Source organism: Neoarius graeffei, chromosome 8 (genome assembly GCF_027579695.1).
Source record: "Neoarius graeffei isolate fNeoGra1 chromosome 8, fNeoGra1.pri, whole genome shotgun sequence".
Taxonomy (NCBI): domain Eukaryota; kingdom Metazoa; phylum Chordata; class Actinopteri; order Siluriformes; family Ariidae; genus Neoarius; species Neoarius graeffei.
Genome location: NC_083576.1, coordinates 56,341,638 through 56,363,591, shown reverse-complemented (window position 1 = coordinate 56,363,591; position 21,954 = coordinate 56,341,638). Strand labels below are relative to the sequence as shown.

At 41.0% G+C, this 21,954-nt stretch overlaps 1 protein-coding gene across 10 annotated transcripts in view; it reads right to left on the bottom strand.

Annotated features, from left to right (window-relative positions):
* Positions 1-21,954, bottom strand: part of pigg (phosphatidylinositol glycan anchor biosynthesis class G) — a 427,330-nt gene that overhangs the window by 337,277 nt on the left and 68,099 nt on the right. For all 10 annotated transcript variants that reach the window (XR_009655235.1, XR_009655238.1, XR_009655237.1 and 7 more), the window contains exons 3-4: positions 9,842-10,051; positions 7,165-7,353 (exon numbers count right to left, since the gene is read on the bottom strand). Coding sequence is in view for 4 of the 10 variants with exons in the window: in XM_060927883.1 (XP_060783866.1) it covers positions 7,165-7,353; positions 9,842-10,051 (399 nt within the window). In the remaining 6 variants the exon portion in view is untranslated. The remainder of the gene's footprint in view (positions 1-7,164; positions 7,354-9,841; positions 10,052-21,954) is intronic.

Here is a 21,954-nt window from a genome sequence, read left to right as displayed (position 1 = left end):
TTCTAGGGCCCCTGTTATGTATTATAAACATCACCAGTTGCTGATACCATTAAGAGGCATAATCTATCATTCCATTTCTATGCTGATGATATTCAGCTCTACATGTCATTTGATCTTGGATGTGAAGCTCTCTCTCTCTGCTGAGAGGTCAGACATCGAAAACTGTGTCCTGGAAATTAACAACTGGATGGGTTGCAATGGTCTTAAATCGAACAAAGACAAAACAGGTGGGTTTCCCAAAATCCTCTTAAATGCATCTTAACTAGGAGAGAGAGTGTTCATTGTGATGCTCGCTCTACCATTTAAAGATGACCTTTGTGCTGCAATCCTTTTGGGAAACTCATCCTAGAGCTTTGACTACTCAGCTCATGCCATCACCCAAGGCCCCCTTCTGGACTCTGTTCAAGATGATGGTGAAGTCATTCTACCGTCCTCTTCATCTCGGAGGTATCTTCAACCCAAGTGTCAGTATATCAGTCTTTAGTATTGTTCTACAATGTAGAAAATAGTCAAACTACAGAAAAACCTATAAATGAGTAGGTGTGTCCAAACTTTTGAATGGTACTGCATGGTTTTAATTAGTGTTTGCGGATGCAGCGATGAACTTCACAGAGGATGGTTTTTGGAAGTGTTCGTGAGCATGCAGTCATTTCCATGACAGAATCATGTCTGTTTTTAATACAGTGCCACCTGAGGGCTCAAAGATCACAGGCATTAAATGTTGGTTTTCCGTCTTGTCCCTTGCATACAGAGATTTCTCCAAATTCTCTGAACCTTTTAAATGATATTTAGGCACTGTATTATTTAATTATGTTATACCCATTTTTTTTTTTTTTTTTTGCAATTTTACATTGAGGAACATTAATCTTAATTTTTTTTTCACTATTTATCCATGCAGTCTTTTGCATATTGGTGAACCACTCCCCATCTTTACTTCTGAGAGACTCAGCCTCTTTATAAAACAACATTACACAACTTTCCCAGTCTTTTGTTGTACCTGCTGGCATTAAATTCAAAATTAATGTTTTTATACATGTATATAACGAAATAAAAAAGAGGAAGATTTCTCAGTTTCAACATTTGATATGCTGTCTTTCTACAATTTCCAATACTCACTGACAGTAACAGTTTTGAGAGGATTGGAAAAAGGAACATAGACTGTGCAACCAAAGCCAGAACTAACTAACTAACTAACTAACTAACTAACTAACTAAATAATTTGAAACAGAGACAGATATGTTACAGGGGTTGGTGTCAACCCAAAAGCCTAGTGTGATCAATAAAGCTTTCTGAATTTGGGTCACAATGCTTCATTTGATATTTAAGCCACCAAACCAGGGCTGGAGAGCTCTAGAGAATCCTCTGAGAAGAAAAAAAGGGAAGGAAGGTGGAAATGTGAAAAGATTATAACAAAACAAAGACGAACAAAGAATAAAAGCTCCTTCATTGATTCTGTCTGAAAGTGAGTGAAAGTTTCAAGGCTGGTTATGGTTAAAAATGCAGGAGAATAGAATAGAATTTTCATCTCATCTCATTACCTCTAGCTGCTTTATCCTGTTCTACAGGGTCGCAGGCAAGCTGGAGCCTATCCCAGCTGACTACGGGCGAAAGGCGGGGTACACCCTGGACAAGTCGCCAGGTCATCACAGGGCTGACACATAGACACAGACAACCAATCACACCTACGGTCAATTTAGGCCCAATCCCAATTCTAATTTCTACCCCTCCCCCTCCCCCTTCCCCTTGGCCCTTACCCTTGAAACTGAGCTACAAGGGATAGGGCTTGAAATTCAACCCCTACGTATTGGGATAGCCCTTCAACGATCGCATACGTCATCGCGTACCTCCGTCAGCGTTTACGTTAGCAAAACGCGACCAAATGCGTCATTGGCTGCGACCAGCCGCTACAGTCAGAGCCAGAACCAGAAATCTCTGCTGGCAGGGTGTGATTTGTTAACTAACACCACTGAATGGGATATCTTTGGCGCTTCGTGCACCACATCCGACAGAATGAGGTGTCAGAACATTCATGTAAACAATAAAAGCGAGAATAACAGAACAAAACGTACGCAGTCAAGCAACCGAAAACAATACTCACTCCCAAAGCTTTTTAGCAGCAGCTTGGATTTCAGAAATCGCTGCTCATTCTCAGCTCGAAAGCGAATCAAGCGGTGTGTTTCCTCTGGATAACAACTTAAAACACGTAAATAATGGAGAAAATACATTTATGACAATCTTTCGCCGCGGGAACCGCCATCTTTCTGAAATCCGCATGAAATCTCGCTGAAATCCGCATGGCATTGTGGGAAATCACTCAAACACCTTCGTTCGGAGTCAGCTCCAGGAAAATCTCCGTTTGGAGGGGTACAGAAGCCCTACCCCTTCCCCTACCCCTCCGCGTTAACTGGGATTGGGATACCCCTACCCCTTCACGTGAACGCGCAAAATGGAGGGGAAGGGCCAAGGGGTTGGTCCAAGGGGTGAAATGGGATTCGGCCTTAGAGTCACCAGTTAACCTAACCTGCATGTTTTTGGAATGTGGGGGAAAACGGAGCACCCGGAGGAAACCCATGCGGACATGGGGAGAACATGCAAACTCCGCACAGAAAGGCCCTCGCCAGCCATGGGTCTCGAACCCGGACCTTCTTGCTGTGAGGCGACAGCGCTAACCACTACCCCACCGTGCCGCCCCAGAATAGAATTTTGATTCCCATTCCCCATTCTCATTATCTGTAGCCGCTTTATCCTGTTCTACAGGGTCACAGGCAAGCTGGAGCCTATCCCAGCTGACTACGGGCGAAAGGTGGGGTACACCCTGGACAAGTCACCAGGTCATCACAGGGCTGACACAAAGACACAGACAACCATTCACACTCACATTCACACCTACGGTCAATTTAGAGTCACCAGTTAACCTAACCTGCATGTTTTTGGACTGTGGGGGAAACCGGAGCACCCGGAGGAAACCCACGCAGACACGGGGAGAACATGCAAACTCTGCACAGAAAGGCCCTCGCTAGCCATGGGTCTCGAACCCGGACCTTCTTGCTGTGAGGCGACAGCGCTAACCACTACCCCAACGTGCCGCCCCAGAATAGAATTTTGATTACCATCCCCCATTCTCATTATCTGTAGCCACTTTACCCTGTTCTACAGGGTCGCAGGCAAGCTGGAGCCTATCCCAGCTGACTACGGGCGAAAGGCGGGGTACACCCTGGACAAGTCGCCAGGTCATTACAGGGCTGACACAGACAACCATTCACACTCACACCTACAGTCAATTTAGAATCACCAGTTAACCTAACCTGCATGTTTTTGGACTGTGGGGGAAACCGGAGCACCCGGAGGAAACCCACGCGGACACAGGGAGAACATGCAAACTCCACACAGAAAGGCCCTTGCCAGCCATGGGTCTCGAACCCGGACCTTCTTGCTGTGAGGCGACAGCGCTAACCATTACCCCACCGTGCCACCCCAGAATAGAATTTTGATTCTATAAAATAAAAGATCCACAAAATGATGTTCTGGGAACTTTGGATAAACTCAAAGGCTGAAGTTACTGGCATAATACAGCTGTTTATACTCCATAATACATGAAGTGTGATGAGAATGATATAATATTGACACAAAAGTGAACAGTAGACTGGAAAACACTTTTAAAAGCACTTGACAGTAACCGGACATATCAGCAGGATATATACTGTGACATGTACTACTGAATCCAAGCCAATAGCATAAAAGAGTAATATCAAAGCTAGAACTGAACCTCACGTAGAAGTATGATGGGGGGCAGAGGGATTAAAAACAAAAGACTCAAAAGCAAAAAGCCATATCTGATTTAATTCAGATCATCTGAACCAGCTCATGGTTTTCATCACCTTGATTAGAATCTGTACTTACAACCCCGATTCCAAAAAAGTTGGGACAAAGTACCTGTTCGGTTACATTTGCTTTTCTCCCCACCGAAAGGGGCGTCAAGAGAGCAAAGAGCTTAAGTTACAACTCATGTGGGTTTTATTTCCTTTGATTTATTTGTTCCACAACAGGTATCCACATATAGGTTATAAACCTATAAAACACATAAAAGATCGCAATATAAACTGCCATTTTGATAGATAAATCCAGAGAAAAATTGTTAAAATTCATTTACAAATACCAATATAAACATTCATGTGTATTTCACATCAATAGAAAATCAAACATTGCATTGCATCACCACATAGCACAGTGACTTCAAAAGCATTGAGCGAAAAACACTGTAACTGCAGGACAGAAAGCAAAGCTGGCATCAATGCACATACAAATATTATTGCATAATAGCCACCTCATTGTTTGGTATCCACAACAAAGACTTCACAGCAAAAAATCAGCTACTTAAAATAAACCAATATATTAGCAATAGCATTACTTCTCATGAAATGTCACAATAAATAGTTACCCATATCAACAGAGCAGTTTTTTATCATTCCAGGGGAGCAACATTACCTGAAGTATAAGTAGCAACTGCAACAACCCATAAATCAATTTAATTAACCATCTACATCTCATCCGCTTCACAGACAAGACGCAAAACCAGAAACCAACTACATTACCCAACAGCCACCGCAACCCGAAGGTCTGATCACTACAATTCAGAACATTTGCGAAGTTAACCATAAACATTACAACGCCGACAACACCGATCATTTAAACACAGCAATATCTACAGCGCAACCAAGAAACAGTTTATCAGCCATTCACAAAATAGTGACAATTCAAAACACAGTAAAAACCGCAGCAAAGTGAAGGAGAGGAGTTACTCACTGGTGGTGCTTTGCTCTCTCAACGAGACGCCATGTTGGACAGCTAAGCGCGTTCCCATTTAAAATCTCTAAGCGCACCTCATTGGATAACAACTACCCGCTTCGGTTTTGCATGGAAGATCTTACTGGCTACACCATGAATCAACCAGGTAAGTGAACCACCCTCTCATTCACTTGCGCTTACCATCTTTGACAAACATGACCTAGTAGACCCTCCCACTTACAACCACACAGTGAGCAAAACAGTACCAATTGTAAATAAAAACAGAATGCAATAATTTACAAATCTCAAAAACTGATATTGTATTCACAATAGAACATAGACAACATATCAAATGTCGAAAGTGAGACATTTTGAAATTACATGCCAAATATTGGCTCATTTGAAATATCATGACAGCAACACATCTCAAAAAAGTTGGGACAGGGGCAATAAGAGGCTGGAAAAGTTAAAGGTACAAAAAAGGAACAGCTGGAGGACCAAATTGCAACTCATTAGGTCAATTGGCAATAGGCCATTAACATGACTGGGTATAAAAAGAGCATCTTGGAGTGGCAGCAGCTCTCAGAAGTAAAGATGGGAAGAGGAACACCAATCCCCCTAATTCTGCACCGACAAATAGTGGAGCAATATCAGAAAGGAGTTCGACAGTGTAAAATTGGAAAGAGTTTGAACATATTATCATCTACAGTGCATAATATCATCAAAAGATTCAGAGAATCTGGAAGAATCTCTGTGCATAAGGGTCAAGGCCGGAAAACCATACTGGGTGCCCGTGATCTTCGGGCCCTTAGACGGCACTGCATCACATACAGGCATGCTTCTGTATTGGAAATCATAAAATGGGCTCAGGAATATTTCCAGAGAACTTTATCTGTGAACATAATTCTCCATGCCATCCGCCGTTGCCAGCTAAAACTCTATAGTTCAAAGAAGAAGCCGTATCTAAACGTGATCCAGAAACACAGATGTCTTCTCTGGGCCAAGGCTCATTTAAAATGGACTGTGGCAAAGTGAAAAACTGTTCTGTGGTCAGACGAATCAAAATTTGAAGTTCTTTATGGAAATCAGGGACGCCGTGTCATTCGGACTAAAGAGGAGAAGGACGACCCAAGTTGTCATCAGTGCTCAGTTCAGAAGCCTGCATCTCTGATGGTATGGAGTTGCATTAGTGCATGTGGCATGGGCAGCTTACACATCTGGAAAGACACCATCAATGCTGAAAGGTATATCCAGGTTCTAGAGCAACATATGCTCCCATCCAGACATCGTCTCTTTCAGGGAAGACCTTGCATTTTCCAACATGACAATGCCAAACCACATACTGCATCAATTACAGCATCATGGCTGCGTAGAAGAAGGGTCCAGGTACTGAACTGGCCAGCCTGCAGTCCAGATCTTTCACCCATAGAAAACATTTGGTGCATCATAAAATGGAAGATATGACAAAAAAGACCTAAGACAGTTGAGCAACTAGAATCCTACATTAGACAAGAATGGGTTAACATTCCTATCCCTAAACTTGAGCAACTTGTCTCCTCAGTCCCCAGACGTTTACAGACTGTTGTAAAGAGAAAAGGGGATGTCTCACAGTGGTAAACATGGCCTTGTCCCAACTTTGAGATGTGTTGTCATGAAATTTAAAAATCACCTAATTTTTCTCTTTAAATGATACATTTCCTCAGTTTAAACATTTGATATGTCATCTATGTTCTATTCTGAATAAAACATGGAGTTTTGAAACTTCCACATCATTGCATTCCGTTTTTATTTACAATTTGTACTTTGTCTCAAGGGGCGGCATGGTGGCGTAGTGGTTAGCGCTGTCGCCTCACAGCAAGAAGGTCTGGGTTTGAGCCCCGTGGCCGGCGAGGACCTTTCTGTGTGGAGTTTGCATGTTCTCCCTGTGTCCGCGTGGGTTTCCTCCGGGTGCTCCGGTTCCCCCCACAGTCCAAAAGACATGCAGGTTAGGTTAACTGGTGACTCTAAATTGACCGTAGGTGTGAATGTGAGTGTGAATGGTTGTCCGTGTCTATGTGTCAGCCCTGTAATGACCTGGTGACTTGTCCAGGGTGTACCCCACCTTTCGCCCGTAGTCAGCTGGGATAGGCTCCAGCTTGCCTGCGACCCTGTAGAACAGGATAAAGCGGCTAGAGGTAATGAGATGAGATGAGACTTTGTCCCAACTTTTTTGGAATTGGGGTTGTAGATTAAAATCAGTTTAGTAATGGACGAAGAAAATTGACTGCATTTCACTGCTGAGGAGCAATAAAAAATAAATAAATATTTAAATATCACAAATCAAAAAAGAAACAGAGAGACACAAAAAGGAGAATGGAATTAGGGGTGGAAGGGTATTACCGTTGTGATAATGGAGGTGTGTATTTTTTTGATGACGTCATCCATCTCAAGGAGTTTGGGCCCGATTAGTGAGCTGTGTGGCCCGCTGATGTGTCCAATGTGGTCCAGTCCCAGATAATGCAGGATCAACACATCCCAGTCATCTCTCTTCAAAGTGCTGTCCAAATGACGTGTCACATTGTTGTCCACCTGAGATACGTATACACATATGCACATGCACAATAAAATTAGTCAATAGGTAGACAAATTATAACTACTTTAGGTATTCAATGTGCTGCCCAGTCAGAAGTCCAATTAACTAGGTTGAAAAGCAGCAACTAAAGCAATTTAACTCAAAAGCGTCACAAGCTAATTATGTATATTAATACAGACAGTGAAAAATAAGCGAGTACTTGCATAGAATTATGGGGGGGGGGTTGGTTGGTTGGTCCTGTATTGTACTGTATTTTATTTGTGTCTTGTCTTTTAAATATGGTGCTGGAACAGTCTAATTTCCTCTTGATCAAGAAAGTGTTATCTCTCTCTTAAATGCAATAAAACGACTGTGTTCCTAATTGGATGAATAATTGTGAAAAATATTCATGATTTTAATAATGACCAAAATAATAATGCTTCTGAACATACATGAAGCTATGAATGCAATGGTGTTTGCAAATGAGCAATGTAAATTCCAGTGTAAGGAATAAACCGCAACAGGGTATGCTGTTAAAGGAAAACAGCAGAGGTACTGTTACCACTCTGAATTTGATTCTTTTCTAATAAACAACAAGACATCGTACAGAAAGTGTCACTTTATATCGACAGCTACAAATTATCATCAGTAAAACAGATTAACAACTTTTTAAATAATAAATTTAAAATATTTTAAAAATTCGATTAGTATGTAGGACTGGATGTTATAATCCCTAAGAACTGACTTTACTTGGTCTGTTGTCCTGCTGAAGGGGATGGGGTATGTGTGTGATATTGACCACTTGTGGCTGGTGACTGGGACACATCGTCAGTTGTGTTCCCCAGCGTCACTGGGTGTTTCGGCTTTTTATTCACAATACACCCTCTGCTGAAGCAGGCCCACCACAGGTTGATCAGTCCTGGGTGTGTGTCCCAGAGTCACTGGCCTCCCCTGGTGGCCCAAGTGGGGTCCTTCCTCTTCAACCATAGCCAGTGGCTACTTCTCTCTGCTGTGTCTGCAAGGGCTTTTGTTGTTTTCCGGTTTGTCTGCCCCCTAATAAGTTTAACCTTGGAGTTGGCCACAAAGCCCCTGCATCCAACTTCAATTGGACACAGTTTGATGTTCCAGCCACGCAACTCCACTTCTGCTGCCTGGTCAAAGTATCGCAGCATCTTCCGCTCATGTGCCTCCTCCACGGCATCCTCCCAGGGGACTGTCAGCTCAACTATGAAAGCCGTTCATTGTTCCTCAGACCAGAAGACAAGATCTGGTCTCAGGCTGGTGCTGGCAATTTCTTTGGGGAAGGCAAGTTTGTGGATTACATCCACAAGCATCTTCCAATCCTTGGCTGCACTCAGAGAGGATGCCTCTGGCTGCAAGGAGTTCTCTTTCTGCTTTTGGCCTTCTCTATGAAAAGCTACTGTGACTGGGGGTGCCTGCTGGTCATTGATAGGTAGTTCGTTGATAGAAACAAAAAGGAAAGCCATCTCTGCTGCCAGGTACTTGAAAACCTGATTATGTCTCCATGTGTATCTGCCTTGTGATAAGCACAGGCTTTTGTTGATGTTAATATGGTCAAGTCATCCATGTAAGCATGAATTGGGGGCTTCAATCAAAATGAATTTGATTCTTTTCTAATAAACAACAAGACACTGTACAGAAAGTGTCACTTTGTATCTACAACCACATATTTTATCAGTAAAACAGATTAACACCTTTTAAATAATAAATTTAAAATATTTAAAAAAATATTTTAAATAATACATTTATTATTTATCCATCTTAGGTTATGTGGAGCGTCCACTATTACAAGTCCCTGTGAATGAGCTATTAAGATAGAAACAACATTTTAATATAAACCTGTGATTTATCTTGCAGGTGGCACGACTATCAGAGCTGCATTGTTTAAAATTAATCACTATTGTTTGAGCAGTCAGACTGCAGAATTCAACAGTGCTGCGCTATCATAAATTTTAGTACATGGCGTTGTTGAACACTCAATTATGATTGGTCAATTAAAGCATTCTACGGTCTTTTTATATAACAGACCATTGCTATGTATAACTATGTATTGATTGTTACCATGTACTGAAATCAATAAAATCATTTTAAAAAATCAATAGCTTGTCAAACTCTTGGCTTCTTTAGTAAACAGCACTGTAATAAGCACGATAATGTACAGTGATCTGGTCAATACTGTGAAACAAACCCCTTCGGGGGAGTCAATTCCTGCATTATTATTTCGCAATAATGACCAACTCATTGTACACTATCCCTTGCTTAATGACTGAACATGAAGTATTGAATCTGCCCATGTGTGCTGGTAAATGTACTACATAATTACTCAATTTCTTTTTGTTTGTCTTTTTTTTAATTAATGTAGGCCTATTGTGAAAAAGGACTCTGTGCTTTGGACAACTGAAATGAAACATAAAAAAAGGAATTGTAGTGGATCCTTGTCCTCTCCAACAGATAGAGTCTTATTGCAACCTCTGCTTCTCTCACCTCAGTGTAGTCAGAGACGAAGAAAGACGTGGTTCCATCATACTCCAAGAAGTGCTTAGGGAAGAGCCGCACCCATGTGTCATCACCGTAGAAGATGATCTTTTTACCAGTGCTCTTGGCCTGCCAGAGAAGGTTGTCCTCTAAGAGAGCCTGGGAGTTTAGGTTCATGACAACATCGATGAAACCAGGAATGCTGCCCGTGGTCAGAGCCTAGCCAAGAACAGCAACAGTGTAGAGAACAAAGTTATTGCATCTGATAACAATGTGAGAGCAAGGCAATTAAAGCAAGCTCGAAGGCAGAGTTTTTAAACCTAAAACACATAATAATGTGTGTGTTGCCCTGGGGAGGGGAAAAAAAATTTGTACATCTCTGCAGCTGAAAAATCAGGTTTTGATCAAAACTGGGTTTTACTTTGGCAAGTCTGCTTTAAGAAAGCCTAAATATATTTCTAAAAGATAGCTGAAATGTTTTGTTTATTTATCTATTTTTAATAACTTTCAAAACTTGCTGAGGTTTTCTGTAAAAGATCATGTGAGGTACTGTAGATGTTTCAAACATCTTCCAGCATAACAATGCTCCTATGCACAAACCAAGGTCCACAAAGACATGGTTTGCCAAGGTTGGAATAGAAGAACTAGAGTGTCCCATGATTATGGAATGAGTACATACAGTGCTCAGCGTAAATGAGTGCACCCCCTTTGAAAAGTAACATTTTAAACAATATGTCAATGAACACAAACAATTTCCAAAATGTTGAAAAGGCAAAGTTTAATATAACATCTGTTTAACTTATAACGTGAAAGTAAGGTTAATAATATAAACTTAGATTACACATTTTTCAGTTTTACTCAAATTAGGGTGGTGCAAAAATGAGTACACCCCACAATAAAAACTACAACCCTGATTCCAAAAAAGTTGGGACAAAGTACCAATTGTAAATAAAAACAGAATGCAATAATTTACAAATCTCAAAAACTGATATTGTATTCACAATAAACATAGACAACATATCAAATGTCGAAAGTGAGACATTTTGAAATTTCATGCCAAATATTGGCTCATTTGAAATTTCATGACAGCAACACGTGTCAAAAAAGTTGGGACAGGGGCAATAAGAGGCTAGAAAAGTTAAAGATACAAAAAAGGAACAGCTGGAGGACCAAATTGCAACTCATTAGATCAATTGGCAATAGTTCATTAACATGACTGGACATAAAAAGAGCATCTTGGAGTGGCAGCGGCTCTCAGAAGTAAAGATGGGAAGAGGATCACCAATCCCCCTAATTCTGTGCCGACAAATAGTGGAGCAATATCAGAAAGGAGTTCGACAGTGTAAGCCCATGTTTACATTAGACCGTATCAGCGGATCATCAGATTAACGTTTTTAAAACGATTAGTGTGCACACAGCAACACCAATACACGGATACGCTCGGCTCCGCAGGCATCCTGCGCTCCAAATCACTCCGCCCTGAACAGCGAGTGCCCTCTGGAGGGTGCGCACTCCGGCCCTGCGCAGCTCACAGAGCACGCGAGTGAAGTGCACAAGCTGTGTTTTCGGGACTGAGCCGCTGTGTGTGTGATCCCAGCGCACATCACTTACCACTTGCAAGTGGAAGGATGGCAAGCCTCAAGACAATCATAACTACACAATGGGCAGTATTTGCATCAGTATTTGCAGCATTTTCATACTTTTATACTCTTTAATGAAAGGTGATACAAGGCGGAAGTCCGCGCCGTTTTTCAGCAGTCGCGTCACATGACCAACGCCAGCGAATCAGGAAGGTGGATGTCACAGTGACGTTGTCCAATGACGACGCCAGCTAGAGCTCAGCACAGCGTATCCGCGTATCTCAATGTTTACACAGCACCGGATCAGACACGATCTGGATTGAATATGTGGACCCTGGCGGATTCCCATTTCCCGGCGTTTCCAGGCGGTTTAATGTAAACGGACAGTGCATCCGTGAAGAAAACGAGACAGATACGGTCTAATGTAAACTTGGCCTAAAACTGCAAAGAGTTTGAACATATCATCTACAGTGCATAATATCATCAAAAGATTCAGAGAATCTGGAAGAATCTCTGTGCGTAAGGGTCAAGGCCGGAAAACCATACTGGGTGCCCGTGATCTTCGGGCCCTTAGACGGCACTGCATCACATACAGGCATGCTTCTGTATTGGAAATCACAAAATGGGCTCAGGAATATTTCCAGAGAACATTACGTATCTGTGAACACAATTCACCATGCCATCCGCCGTTGCCAGCTAAAACTCTATAGTTCAAAGAAGAAGCTGTATCTAAACATGATCCAGAAGTGCAGACGTCTTCTCTGGGCCAAGGCTCATTTAAAATGGACTGTGGCAAAGTGGAAAACTGTTCTGTGGTCAGGCGAATCAAAATTTGAAGTTCTTTATGGAAATCAGGGACGCCATGTCATTCGGACTAAAGAGGAGAAGGACGACCCAAGTTGTTATCAGTGCTCAGTTCAGAAGCCTGCATCTCTGATGGTATGGGGTTGCATTAGTGCGTGTGGCATGGGCAGCTTACACATCTGGAAAGACAGCATCAATACTGAAAGGTATATCCAGGTTCTAGAGCAACATATGCTCCCATCCAGATGACGTCTCTTTCAGGGAAGACCTTGCATTTTCCAACATGACAATGCCAAACCACATACTGCATCAATTACAGCATCATGGCTGCGTAGAAGAAGGGTCCAGGTACTGAACTGGCCAGCCTGCAGTCCAGATCTTTCACCCATAGAAAACATTTGGCACATCATAAAACGGAAGATACGACAAAAAAGACCCAAGACAGTTGAGCAACTAGAATCCTACATTAGACAAGAATGGGTTAACATTCCTATCCCTAAACTTGAGCAACTTGTCTCCTCAGTCCCCAGACGTTTACAGACTGTTGTAAAGAGAAAAGGGGATGTCTCACAGTGGTAAACATGGCCTTGTCCCAACTTTTTTGAGATGTGTTGTTGTCATGAAACTTAAAATCACCGAATTTTTCTCTTTAAATGATACATTTTCTCAGTTTAAACATTTGATATGTTATCTATGTTCTATTCTGAATAAAATATGGAATTTTGAAACTTCCACATCATTGCATTCCGTTTTTATTTACAATTTGTACTTTGTCCCAACTTTTTTGGAATTGGGGTTGTACTACATCTAGTACTTTGTATGGCCTCCATGATTTTTAATGGCAGCACCAAGTCTTCTAGGCATGGAATGAACAAGTTGGCGACATTTTGCAACATCAATCTTTTTCTATTCTTCAACAATGCCCTCTTTTAGTGACTGGATGCTGGATGGAGAGTGATGCTCAACTTGTCTCTTCAGAATTCCCCATAGGTGTTCGACTGGGTTCAGATCAGGAGACATACTTGGCCACTGAATCACTTTCACCCTGTTCTTCTTCAGAAATCCATCAGTGGCCTTAGATGTGTGTTTAGTCATGTTGGAAAAGTGCACGACGACCAAGGGCACGGAGTGATGGTAGCATCTTCTCTTTCAGTATAGAGCAATACATCTGTGAATTCAGGATGCCATCAATGAAATGCAGCTCCCCAACACCAGCAGCACTCATGTAGCCCCACATAAGGACACTGCCACCACCATGTTTCACTGTAGGCACCATGCATTTTTCTTTGTATTCCTCACCTTTGCAACACAAACTCTAGGTGGGCTTTTTTGTGCCTGGGCTTTAGGAGAGGCTTCTTTCGTGGACAGCATTCATGCATGCCATTCCTCTGCAGTGTACGCTATATTGTGTCACAGGAAATAGTCACCCCAGTTTGGCTTTTTACTTCTTTAGATAACTGCAGTGAACTTGCATGCCGATTTTCTTCAACCCTTCTCATCAGAAGACGCTCCTGTCGAGGTGTTAACTTCCGTGGACGACCTGGACGTCTCTGTGAGATGGTTGCAGTTCCATCTTTCTTAAATTTTTGTACCACTTTTGCTACAGTATTCTGACTGATAAGTAAAGCTTTGCTGATCATCTTGTAGCCTTCACCTTTGTGGTGTAAAGAAATTATTTTCGTTGGGGAATTCTGAAGAGACAAGTTGAGCATCACTCTCCATCCAGCATCCAGTCACTAAAAGAGGTCATTGTTGAAGAATAGAAAAAGATTGATGTTGCAAAATGTCACCAACTTGTTCATTCCATGCCTAGAAGACTTGGTGTTGTCATTAAAAATCATGGAGGCCATACAAAGTACTAGATGTAGTAGTTTTTGTTGTGGGGTGTACTCATTTTTGCACCACCCTAATTTGAGTAAAACTGAAAAATGTGTAATCCAAGTTATATTATTAACCTTACTTTCACGTTATAAGTTAAACAGATGTTATATTAAACTTTGCCTTTTCAGCATTTTGGAAATTGTTGGTGTTCATTGAAATATTGTTTAAAATGTTACTTTTCAAAGGGAGTGTACTTATTTATGCTGAGCACTGTATGTATATCCACATAATTTTGGCGATACAGTGTGTTTGCGTGCAATACAGGATCTAGAAAATATGCCCTTTTCAAAATTGCATATACTAGAAATGGGTTAAAAGTTCACCCTTTCTCAGGCCACCACACATATTCAACATTCTCTTTACATTCTAGCAGCTGTCCATCAAATATCTGCTCCTAGACTGAGTAAACAGGAGAAGAAATCAATCATGCACACCAGCAACATACAATAAATCACAGCAAGGAATCATTTATACTTGCTTGCCAGTTCAGAAAGTTGCCCGTGCCTTGCACTAACATTTAGGCATTATAGCTTCATCAGCAATTTTAATTGCCTTATTTCATCATAATAAGGCACGAGCATTCCCACGTGTGGACATGTTGAGTGGAGTTAGTTGAAAGAACCTGAGAGGGCAGGTCACTGTGTACTGTTATGATAGGCAGATATCATGCCTATACAAGAATACCTATAGTCTTAGCCTAAGTTATGTAAACATAAAATAAAAAAATAAAAACAACTGTATACATCCTAGTTCCCAAAAGTCAGGCTTTGCGGACATCAGTTTATATGGCAGACTTATGAAGGAGCTCTATTTCTTTCAAAACTGCTAGATAACTTTCAACAAAAACACCTTCAAACTAAAATGAGTTTGTAACCTCTGGGTGATTTGAAGGGCTATCTTGTCTTGCTTAAGCACAGTCAAGATGGTTGCACTTGCATTGGTCAATTGCATCCTCATTGCTGGTGTCATTTATGCCGCTTTTCCACTACCAACGCGGCTGAGTCGGGCTGAGTCGAGCTGAGCGGGGCTGTTGGAGTTGCATTTCGACTACAACCGCGCTGAACCGTGCTGGCTGGAAGTGGGTGGACACATTGGGTGGAGTTAGCGAAAGTGGGTGGACGTCAGGTGATGTCATTAAGCAGCGCAAACAGTGACATCAGTGAGCTTTTAAGCGGTAGTCTCACGACCCGAATAGTAAACAATAAACATGGAGGACATGGAGTCGTTAGTGTTGCTGGTCTTGGTGCTGTGGCTTGTTGTCACCGACAACGCCAACAGATACTGGCAAGAGCGTATAGATGAGGCGAGGCGCATAAGGCTTCATAATTCTCGTAATTCGTAATTATTCTTCTTCCGGGTTTACGGTGTTTACAGATCCCAGCGCGCTCGCGGGGCGTGTGTGGGCATGTGAGGACACTCCTCCTCACCAATCAGTGCACAGGGGAGTGTCTGCTCACGCCCCCAGCCTCACTCGGCTCGCTTTGGCTCGCTTCAGCCCCACTCCAAAACCGTGCGAGTTTTAGGGGCTAAGCAGGGCTGAAGCGAGCTGAGTCGTGCTGGTTTTTGGTAGTCGAAACGCGAGCCGTGTCGGGCTGAAGTGAGCTGAAGCGAGCTGAAGTGAGCTGAAAAAGGGTAGTGGAAAAGGGCCTCAGATATTGCTTTTAGAGCAATTTCTTGTTCCATCAGCTTTTGGAAAATACTTTCAAATAATGAAGGCATTCAGTGTATTCAGTATTTAAAAAAAATAAGTGAAGTAATAAGAAAGTTGTGTGTGCAGTCCTTACATTAGCTGATGACAGATGATAAAAGGAACTAAAAGGAACCTAGTTAATGTCTCCGAGTTAATGAATATGCCAAAGTTTTAACTCAACAAATCACTCAAGAACAGTATGTCGAGAGGCAGTACTTATTCTGGAGTGATTAAAATGCTGAAGAAGAAACAATGAAGACTACTTGTTCCATGTAGTTTGTTCTTCTCAAACTCCTACACACTATTCACACCATGATTACTGTGTTTATTCTGTCAGCGAATATGAAAGGTTTTAACATTACAGTGACTTGCCTTAACATTGTCTCCTGAGCCAATTAGCATCTCCAAGAGAGGAATGCAAGTTATAACTAGTAGAGCAAGGACGGGGTCAACACGGTTCTTCCACTTTCTCTCTGCATTCATCTTACTATTTATTGCCTGCATTTCTCATCCTGAGCCTAGCCATATCATGCACAGAATCCTGAGCTCCCAATTTTTGCATCACTCACTTTCTATGCTGCACTCATATAAATGCACATATCTCCTCTAACACCTTTTTTTAAAAATAAATAATTTAAAAAATTATATGCACATACATATACGCACACAGTGTTGCTTGAAAGTTTGTGAACCCTTTAGAATTTTCTTTATTTCTGCATAAATATGACTTAAAACATCATCAGATTTTTACACAAGTCCTAAAAGTAGATAAAGAGAACCCAGTTAAACTAATGAAACAAAAATATTATACTTGGTCATTTGTTTATTGAGGAAAATGATCCAACATTACATACACTATATTGCCAAAAGTATTTGCTCACCTGCCTTGACTCACACATGAGCTTAAGTGACATCCCATTCCTAATCCATAGGGTTCAATATGACGTCGGTCCACCCTTTGCAGCTAGAGCAGCTTCAACTCTTCTGGAAGGCTGTCCACAAGATTTAGGAGTGTGTTTATGGGAATTTTTGACCATTCTTCCAGAAACGCATTTGTGAGGTCACACACTGATGTTGGACGAGAAGGCCTGGCTCTCAGTCTCCGCTCTAATTCATCCCAAAGGTGTTCTATTGGGTTGAGGTCAAGACTCTGCAGGCCAGTCAAGTTCATCCACACCAGACTCTGTCATCCATGTCTTTATGGACCTTGCTTTGTGCACTGGTGCACAGTCATGTTGGAAGAGGAAGGGGCCAGCTCCAAACTGTTCCCACGAAGTTGGGAGCATGGAATTGTCCAAAATGTCTTGGTATGCTGAAGCATTCAGAGTTCCTTTCACTGGAACTAAGGGGCCAAGCCCAGCTCCTGAAAAACAACCCCACACCATAATCCCCCCTCCACCAAACTTTACACTTGGCACAATGTAGTCAGACAAGTATCTTTCTCCTGGCAACCGCCAAACCCAGACTCATCCATCAGATTGCGAGATGGAGAAGCACGATTCGTCACTCCAGAGAACGCGTCTCCACTGCTCTAGAGTCCAGTGGTGGCGTGCTTTACACCACTGCATCCGACGCTTTGTATTGCACTTGGTGATGTATGGCTTGGATGCAGCTGCTCGACCATGGAAACCCATTCCATGAAGCTCTCTGCGCACTGTTCTTGAGCTAATCTGAAGGCCACATGAATTATGGAGGTCTGTCGTGATTGACTCTGCAGAAAGTTGGCGACCTCTTCGCACTATGCGCATCAGCATCCGCTGACCCCGCACCGTCAGTTTACGTGGCCTACCACTTCGTGGCTGAGTTGCTGTCGTTCCCAAACACTTCCATTTTCTTATAATACAGCTGACAGTTGACTGTGGAATATTTAGGAGCGAGGAAATTTCATGACTGGATTTGTTGCACAGGTGGCATCCTATCACAGTTCCACACTGGAATTCACTGAGCTCCTGAGAGTGACCCATTCTTTCACTAATGTTTGTAAAAACAGTCTGCATGCCTAGGTGCTTGATTTTATACACCTGTGGCCATGGAAGTGATTGGAACACCTGATTCCGATAATTTGGATGGGTGAGCAAATACTTTTGGCAATATAGTGTATCTGTGAGTGGCAAAAGTATGTGAACCTTTGCTTTCAGTATCTGATGTGACCCCCTTGTGCAGCAATCACTGCAACTAAATGTTTCTGGTAACTGTTGCTCAGTCCTGCACACCGGCTTGGAGGAATTTTAGCCCATTCCTCCATACAGAACAGCTTCAATTCTGGGATGTTGGTGGGTTTCCTCACATGAACTGCTCGCTTCAGGTCCTTCCACAACATTTTGATTGGATTAAGGGTCAGGACTTTGACTTGGCCATTCCAAAACATGAACTGTATTCTTCTTTAACCATTCTTTGGTAGAATGACTTGCATACTTAGGGTTGTTGTCTTGCTACATCTTCTCTTGAGATTCAGTTCATGGACATATCCTGATATTTTCCTTTAGAATTCGCTGGTATAATTCAGAATTCATTGTTCCATCAATGATGGCAAGCTGTCCTGGCCCAGATGCAGCAAAACAGGCCCAAACCATGGTACTACCACCATGTTTCACAGATGGAATAAGGGTCTTATGCTGGAATGCAGTGTTCTCCTTTCTCCAAATGTAATGCTTCTCATTGAAACCAAAAAGTTCTATTTTGGTCTCATCCATCCACAAAACATTTTTCCAATAGCCTTCTGGCTTGTCCACGTGATCTTTAGCAAACTGCAGACGAGCAGCAATGTTCTTTTTGGAGAGCAGTGGCTTTCTCCTTGCAACCCTGCCATGCACACCATTGTTGTTCAATGGCCTCCTCATGGTGGACTCATGAACATTAGCCAATGTGAGAGAGGCCTTCAGTTGCTTAGAAGTTACCCTGGGGCTCTTTGTGCTCTCACCAACTATTACACACCTTGCTCTTGGAGTCATTATTGTTGGTCATCATTGTTACTCCTGGGGAGGGTAACAATGGTCTTGAATTTCCTCCATTTGTACAGAATCTGTCTGACTGTGGATTGGTGGAGTCCAAACTCTTTAGAGAAGCTTTTGTAACCTTTTCCAGCCTGATGAGCATCAACAACACTTTTTCTGAGGTCCTCAGAAGTCTCCTTTGTTCATGCCATGATACACTTCCACAAACATGTGTTGTGAAGATCAGACTTTGATAGATCCCTGTTCTTTAAATAAAGCAGGGTGCCCACTCACACCTGATTGTCATCCCACTGATTGAAAACACCTGACTAATTTCACCTTCAAATTAACTGCTAATCCTAGAGGTTCATATACTTTTGCCACTCACAGATAGGTAATATTGGATCATTTTCCTCAATAAATAAATTACCAAGTACAATATTTTTGTCTCATTTGTTTAACTGGGTTCTCTTTATCTACTTTGAGGACTTGTGTGAAAATCTGATTATGTTTTAGGTCATATTTATGCAAAAATACAGAAAATTCTAAAAGGTTCATAAACTTTCAAGCACCAGTGTGTGTGTGTGTGTGTATATATATATATATATATATATATATATATATATATATATACACACACACACACACACACACACTGTGTGTGTGTATATATATATATATATATATATATATATATATATATATATATATACACACACACACACACACTGTGTGTGTGTATATATATATATATATACACACACACACACACACACACACACACACACTGTGTGTATGTATATATATATATATATATATATATATATATATATATATATATATATATATATATATATAGTGATTCCACGCTTATGGGTACTGAAATGGGGACATGAACTTATTCACCTAAAACCATTTCTTTTTTTACCATCAGGTCACAAAACATGTAATCTTTAATGAATGATATGTTAAAAGATAACTTTAATTTTCTGAGATGTAATAAAAACATTTATATGCCAAAGTCAAGCCTATGAGTTCCGAAATGATGTCTGTTACATTACTTCTGTTACGATTGTCCATCTCGCGTCTGTTACAAATTAATTACAATCTAGCTATATACCATGTTAATCTTATTGAAAGAATGTGTATGTTTATTCTACTACACATGTTTATTAATTATATTTGCTAAAACATCACCTTCCTATGTTTCAAAAAGTAATTCTACATTGTTAAAATTGAGAATATATATGTCCACAACACTTCTGTTACGTTCTGACTTTGGCATATAAATATGTTTTTCTTACATCTCAGAAAATTAAAGTTATCTTTTAACATATCATTCATTAAAGATTACATGTTTTGTGACCTGATGGTAAAAAAAAAAAGAAATGGTTTTAGGTGAATTTTTAAAAATAAGTTCATGTCCCCATAAGCGTGGAATCACTCATTATATATATATATTTTTTTTTTATTATATACACACACACTATATATACGTATATATATATATATATATATATATATATATATATACACACACACACACACACACACACACACACACACACACACACACACAAAACCCCAATTCCAAAAAAAGTTGGGACACGGTGTAAAATCTAAAAAACAGAACGAGAAGATTTGCAAATCATGGAAACCCTACATTTCATTGAAAATAGTACAAAGACAACATATCATATGTTGGAACTGAGAAATTTTATTGTTTTTCAAAAAATTTCTGCTAATTTTGAATTTGATGTCAGCAACATGTTTCAGAAAAGTTGGGACAGGGTCAACAAAAGACTGAAAAACTTGTGTAATGCTAAAAAACTAATTTGGTTAATTGTCAACAGGTAAGTAAGATGATTGTGTATAAAAAGAGCATCCCAGAGAGGCGGAGTCTCTCAGAAGTAAAGCTGGGGCGGGGTTCACCGCTCTGTGAAAGACTGCATGGGCAAACAGTGCAACAATTTAAGAATAATGTTCCTCAATGTAAAACTGCAAAGAATTTGGGGATCACATCATCTATGGTCCATAATATCATTAAAAGATTCAGAGAATCTGGAGAAATCTCTGTATGCAAGAGACAAGGCTGAAAACTAACATTGGATGCCTGTGATCTTCAGGCCCTCAGGAGACAATGCATTAAAAGCAGACACGTGTCTGTAGTGGAAATCACTGTATGGGCTCAGGAACACTTCAGAAAACCATAATCTGTGAAAACACTTCATTACTGCATCCACAAATGCAAATTAAAACCAGATATAAACAATATCCAGAAACCCCGCCCCCTTCTCTGGGCCTGAGCTCTTTTACGATGGACTGAGGTGAAGTGGAAAACTGTCTAATGAATCAAAAGTAGAAATTCTTTTTAGAAATCATGGACCCCACGTCCTCCAGGCTAAAGAGGAGAGGGACCATCTGGCTTGTTATCAGTGCACAGCTCAAAAGCCAGTGTCTGTGAAGGTATGAGGGGGCATTAGTGCAAATGACATGGGTAGGTTGTACATCTGGGAAGGCATCATTAATGCTGAATGATATAAACATGTTTCAGAGCAATATGCTGCCATCCAGACAAAATCTTTCAGGGAAGGCCTTCCTTCTTTCAGCAAGACAACGCCAAACCGCTTTCTGCACATATTAAAACTACATGGCTCCGTAGTAAAAAAGTCCGGGTGCTAAACTGGCTTGCTGCAGTCCAGACCTATCTCCCTTTTAAAACATTTGGCGCATTATGAAGCGCAAAACACGACAAAGGAGACCCAGAACTGTTGAGCATCTGAAATTGTATATTAGGCAAGAATGGGACAACATTTCTCTTTCAAAACTACAGCAGCTGGTCTCCTCAGTTCCCAAATGTTTACGGAGTGTTGTTAACAGTAGACATGATGCAACACAGCGGTAAACACACTCCTGTCCCAACTTTTCTGAAAGATGTTGCTGACATCAAATTCAAAATGAGCATATATTTCTCAAAAAACAATAAAATCTCAGTTTCAATATATATGTTGTCTTTGTACTATTTTCAATTAAATATAGCATTTCCATGATTTGTAAATTATCGAATTCTGTCTTTATTTACAGTTTACACAGCGTCCCAACTTTTTTGGAATTGGGGTTGTACACACACACACACACATACATACATACAACATATCAAATGTCGAAAGTGAGACATTTTGAAATTTCATGCCAAATATCGGCTCATTTGAAATTTCATGACAGCAACACATC